Genomic DNA, 9210 nt, shown 5'->3' with positions numbered 1-9210 from the left:
GAATGGAAAACCATATAACTGAGCTTTGTTGGATCATTGAACAGAAGTGTCTCCAATTTCACTGTATGAATGTTCACTTTATATGCTTTAATTAAGTGATATGGACAACTGTTAATGGGAAAATAATATGTAACCTATTAACTGGGTGATTTCATAGTGTATGTATTTTTTATAGAAATACTGTATTATTTGTTCCATTTTACTGCATAGTTTTTTATGTCCTTTCTTTTTTTTCTTCTTTTTCTTCTCTCTTTAAATAAAAAAAATCCATTGAAACCTAGCAAAATTGCTTGAAATAAAATAAAATTAGACTTTCAAAACTTCAAGATAGATTTGCGATGCGTGATTGTGAAAGGAAAAATATCTTAAAAATAACAATGAAGCAGGAAGTAACAATACACAAGCTAGAAGATGACAAGCGGATCTATAACTAAAGAATAAAAAATGCGAACAGAGAAACGGGAGTAAACACAAATGAAATACAAGGACTATTCACAGAAACAAGGAAAATTTCTCAAGCATAAGAAAAGAATATGATATTCAAATATATGAGGCATAAAGAAATCCAGCCAGCTACAACCAAAACAGATCTATCCCCAGATATATAATAATCTAGATCTGAGAAACTCATCTCAAGAACAGAATATTAAAAGTGGTCAGAGAAAAGAAACAAATCACCTATAAAGGAAAACCCACCAAAATCATGACAGACTTCTGGACACAAATTATCAAATCAAGAAGAGCTTGGAGGGAAGTATTTTGAGTCCTGAAGAAAATAACCTCCAACCCAGATTGATGTACCCTGAAAAACTCTCTCCTAAAATTAATGGAGAAACAAGACATTTCCATGACAAAGAGGAACTGTGGGAGTTCATGACCACCAATCCAATCCTACAAAAAATACTGAAGGACATTCTAAAGAAAAAGAAAAAACCACCAGGATTCCAGAAACAGTGGCAGAGAGGCCTCAATGAATGGGGCAGACAGTGGAATGAAGAAGAAAAGTAGACAACCAACAACAGAAAAATAGCATAACAGAGATGAGGCAGAGAAGATTGACTATAATCTCTAATACAGATGGCCTTGGTACACTAACAAAATGAAACATAGGCAGAGTAGATCAAGAGGTAGGGTCCATCAATATGCTCCATATAGGAAATATAATCAACCTGAAAGCAGGTTTATGAACTGAAAGTCAAAGATGAGAAAACAATGCTTTATGCGACAGGCAAACCAGAGAGAAATAGGGACAGCTCATCCAGCAGCTACAGATAGATTGGAAAGACATGACAATTGTGCAGTGGAGAACTATTCAGCTATAAGGAAGGAAAAACTTGAGGCTTTAGTAGGTAAAGAAATACAACTCAAGATCAAGCTCAGGGGTAAAATGTTTCAGAACCACTTAGGCAGATAGCAGGTTGCCCCCCTAATCTAAAAATTAAAGTTGTTATTGGAAACCTAAATGTACAAAGCACCCTGTGAAAGTGAAAAGGGAAGAATTGTCTTTTTTTTTTAAAGGAAGGCATAGGACACTGTTAATAGTGTATCAGGAGGTAAAATCCACATTAGTCTTATCACTGTTTAGTTTGATATTATTCTTTTCAAGTCTGTTTACTTGTACTAGTTTTGAGGGCACAGACAGGTATTCCAAAAATAACAGGATATACTATGATTACTATCCCTAAATTTCCCATGACCTTAATCTGAAGCCCAGTTTAACTTACACTGTGTTACTGTGACTGATCTTATTTGAATCTGATTTGTTAGATCGCTGCTTTGTCTTGATTGATTTTATTTGATTCTGGTATGCTTGATAGTATCAAGTCTGAGAGTAGAGGCAACTACTCTGAAGAAAACAAGGTTCAATAGGATACCCATTCCAGTTTGATTACTAACTGCTTTTGAGGTCCTACAATGTCTCCAATGGTTTGTTTTTATTAATATTGCTGTGTACTGCCATGTCCAATTATATTATGCTGATGATATAGACATTTCTATTGAAAATAACAAGAGACATCATAGTAATTACAGTAGATCACCTAGTATTGTGGTTTTATATGTCTTTTTTGCCTTGTATTTTGCTAGGAATTTTTTTTTTGTTTTGATTGTTTTCCTCTCTAATACATAAAGGATAAGTATACATGTAGAGAAGCATGCATACCTAAAACATCTAAACATTTTACAAAAATTGATTATATAATGCACAATGAAATGAACAGATACTTTGAAGAAAGTATACACAATAAGATACCCAGGGCTAAGAATCATGATATAAACTCTAGAAATACTATTATTCTTTGTTTGGAGTGATATTAGTCTGTTTCGTTTTGTTTAATTTCAACTTACATGAAGATATGGAAAGCCATTTTGAAAAGAATGAGAGACACTATGGCAGCATTCCTTGACTTCCCTATTGTCTGGTCTTGAAGACTTAAAATGCCTTCATCATCCTGTTCGGTTCATTTTATTACTATTTTGTTCAGTACGTACTCACTATGTGTGAAGATATGGACAACTATTTGGAAGAAAAGAGACAATATGATAGACAGTGAAGATCTCTGGTAGTCTTGCTTTGAAGTCTATGTTTCTTAAGTTGTTTTCTTAGGATCTGTTTTGTTCTGTTTTGCTATGTTTAATTTTACCTTCTTTAAAATAAAAAAATAATATAAACATCATGCTTGAAAATGCAGGAATTGTGACAAATGTGATGTCAAAATAAATAATTTTAGTGTATTTGCTAAGATACAATTAAAAATCCATGCAAAGTATGTTTTTTTGAATACTGCCTGTAATGCTTATGGTAGAGACAGACTATTACCACCAAATTGGCTCATAAATCTTATATGCATGAAATGATGAAGGAGGTATGACTAGTAAAAGATCAAATATTTTTAAAGATTAAATAGCAAAGTAAGGAAGGTTGAGCATGTTTCACTGTGAATTAAAATACATTCTGGATTTTTTTTAGTAGAATGCTAAGCCAAGAAAGAAAAACAATAAAGGGAATATGGTTAAGTGTTTATTTGGACTCTGAACAGGCATTGCTGAAAATCAAAGGACAAAATTACATCGATGATATCCATTGCAAAAAATATATATAATTTTCTTCATGTTAAGAAATCATCAGCAAAATTAATGAGGATGGGCACTTAGGAGAGTCTGTTTATATCAGTGAAGTTTTATTCCTTTTTAGAAATTCATTTTACAGAAATTATCTGAAGTATGATTATGCACACTGACCTTGGAACTGTATTTCATAGCAAGTTTAAATTCCACTTAAAATCCAATTGAGCAAAGAAAAAAATCAACAGGGGTTTAAGTACAAAATTATACAACCATCCATGCTGAAGTTTATGATAAATTCTATGAGTGATTTAAATATATAATATTTTAATGAAATATGTGTGGTGTAACATTCCCCATAAAAGAGAAAAGACACACCAATTCCCAGGAAGAGTTTAGATTCAGAAGCTATGTAAGGCACATCCCTATTATGTCATTTTCCTTGTCTAAACATATTCTCTGAATAAACAGTCCATAATGTGAAAAAGGAAGCAGTAGGGAAATCTCTCGTGTGTTTCTGTTGTCATGACACAAAAGAATAATTACCTGGACAGCTTAATTGGCCCTTTTCTCTACCCTTTGGAAGGTAAACCTGCTCCACCAGTGGGAGCAGATTTACTTATTCTAGAGGGCCAGTGACACTGTAGACAAAGCAGGAGAAAGGTACTCCTAAAAGAAAGTTCCTTAGAAGACTGTTCAGTGTGCAAAGCACTTCCCTGGGAGGTTAGGTTTGGGGGTCTGGGCCAAGTGTATACAACTAGGTTTCCAATGTTTCTATGGGCTAAATAGTCATCAGTGGTCCAACTTTCTCACACATGCCTGTGTGAGACTTGTGGCAGCAGCAACGCAGGTGGCTTGGTGACCTGACTCCTGCCTTGGGAACCTCCCTTCTCCACAAGCATCCTCAAGCTTCCTGTTCACAGGCTAACTGTCCTCTCTCTGTGCCTTCAGGGTGCTAAGAGCTCAGATTCTTTTTACCTAGATGAAAATAGTTCTCCTATTGAGTTTCAATGCAAAAACTTGCCGGTAAGTGAATATCTTGAATTTATGAATTGGCCATTGTCCAAGTATAAAATTGGGTATGAAACACTTGGGGATTCTCCTACCTAAGCCTCCCAAGTGCTGGGATATCAGACATGAACCACCACACCAAGAGGCATATGAAATATTTGAAATACATGAAATCATATACATCTTCATTATTATGCTCACTCTATTCACCCTTACTCCTTCCGTCTTATATAATAATACTCTGTTTTACTTTCATTTAACCCATTTTCTTTCAAACTCTACAAATTTGGGGAAACGTGCTTCCTGTCTTTCTGAGTGGGGCTCATTTTGCTTATAATGATAAGTCTCGAATTCCATCCATTTTCTTTCAAATGACATAATTTCACTCTTTGTAAAGGCTTGATAATACTCTCTTTTACATATGCACCACATTTTATTTATTCATTCATCAGTTGATGGGCACCTAGGGTGGTTTTATATTTTGGCTACTGAGTATTATGCCACAATACACATAAGTGTGCAGTTATCTCTGCAGCATTCTGACTGTAAGTCTTTTGGGTATCTACTGATGAATGGGTCAGTTCTATTTTTTTTTAGGAACTTTCATAAACTTAGATGTCGTTGCTACATTAATGGATACCAATAAATTATATTTTCTTGTATTGCTCCCCTCTGTAGTTACCCCTTCCTTGCCCATGGGACTCGATTTGGCCAGGGAAACAACAGCAAATTCAATGCAAGCAGTGGTTTGGTGAGTTCTTGCTGTTGCAGCTTGGTATCTTAGGCACTTGAGGTGATGGTCAGAATGCAACTTGGAAGACTTGGTGTGGAGAGAGTTGTAGCTACTGTAGCCACATTATGCATGGCCCAAAACAAGTGAGCCAGTTACCTTGGACAGCCCCATCTGACACTCTGCATGAACATCTCAGTACACTGTGATGACCAAGGGACCCAAGCCAAGGCAGCTGGCCAACCACTCAGATGATGCAGAGAATCATGAAAATGGTAAGTCCCTGATGTTCTCAGCAAAACAGTTTGAGCTGATTTTATGTATTTGGTGCTAAAGATATATTGTTTTTTACAAAAATTTATTCTGGACCTGAAAGTGTGGTTTAACTCTAATGGAAAAACTCCTAAAAATAAAATAAGAACAATGAGATTCTTACTGTACCAGAAAAACATGTGAGGGCCGTGGGAGTTCAAAAAAGGAGCTCTGTATTCTTACCAGGAAAAGCTTTTTCTACTGTGCACCCTCCATGTTTCTCACACTGCATCAAACTGTGTACTTCTTTTGCTTTCTTTTCTGAGAAGCAGTAGTGAACTGTTCCAGGGACCCTGTGAAGTATCTTCCTTGCAGGACTCCTGAGTGACAGCACTACAGCATGCCTTGCAGGTGTTAGACATTTTCAGCGAAATAATAGACACACATTTTTCTAGGATGTCATTGAACAGAAATGAATGTAAACCCTTATGCACAAAGGATTTTAAGCTTTATTTAAGAAGGGTACCACTTTATTATTCTAAGGGAAAGAAAAAGTGGGTGAAGCCTTGGCTCTGAAAACATTTTGTCTGCCATGAATTTCCATGGTAAAAACATCCAAGGAGCAATAGTTATGCCCCTCAACATGGCAGTTTGTGTTGCTATCACCGGCACCCCTCTGACATCACAGGTGAGCCCACACCACTTGGGCCATTTACAGCCCAGAAGTCCAGGGTGGGCGGCATGTTTATTGTGGTGTCCAGGCATAGGAGTGGTGTTGAATGGACAATAGACAGTGAAAACAGGGCACAAAAGTAATTAAAAATAGCTACAGGGAGATGTGGCCTACTTTTTCAGTTCAATAGGCTTTCTTTGCTCCAGGGACAGGGTGCTTTACCTCACCATCCTCAGCATCTAAGTAATTTCATGTTGTCTTCTTCAGTGAACTAGGAAAGTGTATTATAATGCACACTTTGGTTTTTTCATTAAAATCTTTCTCTTTTTTACTTAAAAAGCTATGAAAGAGCAAACAACCTCAAAACATTCTCTAAAGTCTCAAGAAACTCATCCTAGAGATTCAGGATCTCCAGAACACAGGTCTCCTGAGAAGAGACATGGAAAATTATACTTCAGTTGTGTTTGCAAAGAATATAATTTTTAACTTATTATCAATTCTGCTGATGCACTTTATCGTACATCATTTGAATATATGTATAGATATGATTCACTTATTCTATAAGTATCGTCTGGATCAGGTAAGCTGATCAATGATACTGGGACAGTACAATTTCCTCTCTCCAGATTCTTACAGAATCTTCTTTGCATGTTAGAATCACACTGAAAATGCAGAGTATAAGATCATGAGTCCACCAGTGTATTCTCCTGCCATGACTGTAGCTCTTTTAAGCATCAAGAAGTGTCTTGAAGGCAAGGAGAATGAATACTGTTACCTGATTTTGTTATCTGAAGGCTCAGAGAAGGGAGAACAATGGAGGGATGCACTGTGGGTGCAGCATACCAGTGCTGGGACTTACATGTGTCCTAGACGTCTCAGTCCTAATATTGGTACTTTATTGAAAAATTAGGGTTATCTCTTTTGTAGCTTTAATTAGCAACAAGTCAGCAAGCTATTTCTTCCCAAGTTAATAAATAATTTAGTAAAAGTCTCTTTTTATTCTCTTTTATGTACTGATTATAAAAATCTTTTTGAAGGCATAGATAGTAGGATCATTGCAATGACCTAGTACAGAAAACATGAGAGGATATTTATCAGTGACAAGTTACAAAATTTACTAATAAAATATCATTATAAGTAATTGAAAAAATGCAATTTAGGATTGAACAGATGACACATAAATTGGAAGATTAAATTATAATAAAGTAGATATTGTAATGACTCATAACAGGTAGCTTTAATCAATGGAAGAACTTTCAATGAATTGTTTTGGGATCTATTATAATCAACTTGACAATGCAAACCCACTGGTATAGCTCACACTGTATTAAATAGCCTAGAAATATTAAGTATAAATATAAAACTAAAGTTTTTTTTAAAAACTAAAGTTCTAAAAAAATTTAAGTAAGAGTCTTAATGGATTGTATAAGTAAATATTTTTTAGCATAACACCTAGACCAGAGAACGTAAATAAAAATTGACTATGTGAAAATAAATAAACCTGTATGGCAAAATGCAATTTCAACCATATTGGTAAGAAATTATGAACTTGGAAAATAATTGTCACATATGAGAGGTCAAGAATTACAACACTTTACAGAGTTTCTATAAATCAATACTGTACAACCTGATAGGAAAAATGTACAAAAGACATATAAACAAACTACTAAACTAAACACAAATTAAAAACAAAGAAATCATTTTTTTCTGTAAGTTGTCTACAACTAACAAGACTAACTAAAAATTATGGGTACGTTTGATAATAGCTTCATATTATCAACAGATATTGTCATGAAAAGAATCAAAAGAACAAAATGAAAATAGAGCTTTGGAAATTAGGAAGGCAAGAAAGGTTGATGGGAGGGGAGAGAATGGGGAAAGGAAAGATGTATTATGTACATGTACAGATCCCCCATGATGAATGTGATCACTATGTACTACAAAGATGTACTAAAAATAATCTTGATTATTAGTGTAACTTAGTACCAACTTAAGGCAAAAACTTGGCAGTATACCAGTTTTCCATTGAGTTGATCATTAACTCAACCCATACTCAAATGATCTGGGTATGTATGTGTAAAAATACTAAAAAAAAAAAAAAACTAAAAGTATGTGAGACATGAGATTTCCAACAGTTTTCAAAATGATTTTTATATTTTTAAAATACTGTTAATATTAAGTTGATTGTGGGTAATTTTTTGTCTAAGCCTATGAAATTATATTGTAACCAAGGTAATTTTATAGTATTAAAAGAGTCCATTTTTAACCCGAATACCTTTCTGCAGATGTGAGATGCTCCAAGATAATGACTGGAGAAAGGATTAATACCACAGTCACCAGGTTCATCCTTCTAGGGTTCTCAGAGTTTCCCAAGCTCAGGATCATCCTTTTTGTAGTTTTCTTGGGGACCTACCTCTCAACAGTGGTGTGGAACCTTGGACTCATCATCCTGATTAGGATGGACTCCTGCTTACACACACCAATGTACTTTTTCCTCAGCAACTTGTCCTTCTTGGATTTCTGCTACGTTACCTCCACAACGCCCAAGATGCTCTCAGACTTCTTCGAGAAGCCTAAACCCATCTCCTCTATGGGGTGCATTACACAGTACTTCTTCTTCTCCACTCTGGGTCTGTCTGAGTGCTGTCTCCTGACAGCCATGGCCTATGATCGCTACGTGGCCATTTGTAACCCCCTACTCTACACAGCCATCATGTCCCCCACTGTCTGTGTGTGGATGGTGGTAGGAGCTTACATGACTGGATTCTCTGGCTCCCTGGTAGAACTGTGTGCTTTACTTCAGCTCAATTTCTGTGGGCCGAACATTGTCAACCACTTCTTTTGTGACCTTCCTCAATTATTAGTCCTATCTTGCTCTGAAACCTTTTTCCTGCAAGCCACGAGGTTTGTGATTGCAGTGATTTTTGGTGTGACATCTGTTTTAGTTATCGTGGTCTCCTATGCTTACATTGTTGGTAGCATGGTGAAGATTAGCTCAGTGGAAGGCAAGTCCAAAGCCTTCAACACCTGTGCTTCTCACCTGACAGTGGTCACCCTGTTCTTTGGGTCAGGACTTTTTGTCAATATGCATCCCATCTCTGGTAATTATCTAGGCTATGACAAGATTGCATCAGTCTTCTATACCATGGTGATTCCCATGTTGAACCCTTTGATTTATTGTCTGAGGAACAAGGAAATCAAAGACGCCTTAAAGAGATGGAAGAAGCAAATGTTTTCCTATTCTCAGTGGCAATTAAAGGTCTGGTAGGCTATAAACCCTGCTGACCACTGCTGTACTTCACAGGATAAATGTGTGTAATGTGGTTCAGCCTTCCTGACTCTGGAACAGGACTCATTCAATTCTAAGACTAGTTCAGCACCATGCAGATCTCTTGGCTCCTTTCAGCCTTGACAGATGACTCAGTTCTACATCACCCTCACAAAGCAGTTATCATGTTATTTTTTTTTTTAAGTGGCAACA

The 9210-nt window shown here is 36.0% G+C and overlaps 1 protein-coding gene across 1 annotated transcript; it reads left to right on the top strand.

The window, feature by feature from the left end:
* Positions 1-8031: 8031 nt before the first annotated feature.
* Positions 8032-8997, top strand: LOC100720767 (olfactory receptor 5AN6-like). The gene has a single exon (XM_003464274.3). The coding sequence runs from the start codon at positions 8035-8037 to the stop codon at positions 8995-8997; it is 963 nt and encodes a 320-aa protein (XP_003464322.2). The 5' UTR covers positions 8032-8034.
* Positions 8998-9210: the final 213 nt, after the last annotated feature.

Source organism: Cavia porcellus, unplaced genomic scaffold (genome assembly GCF_034190915.1).
Source record: "Cavia porcellus strain 051 isolate PalLab524CR breed Dunkin Hartley unplaced genomic scaffold, mCavPor4.1 scaffold_17, whole genome shotgun sequence".
Taxonomy (NCBI): domain Eukaryota; kingdom Metazoa; phylum Chordata; class Mammalia; order Rodentia; family Caviidae; genus Cavia; species Cavia porcellus.
The sequence above is the reverse complement of the archived record's forward strand: the minus strand, read 5'-3'. Positions and strand labels throughout refer to the sequence as shown.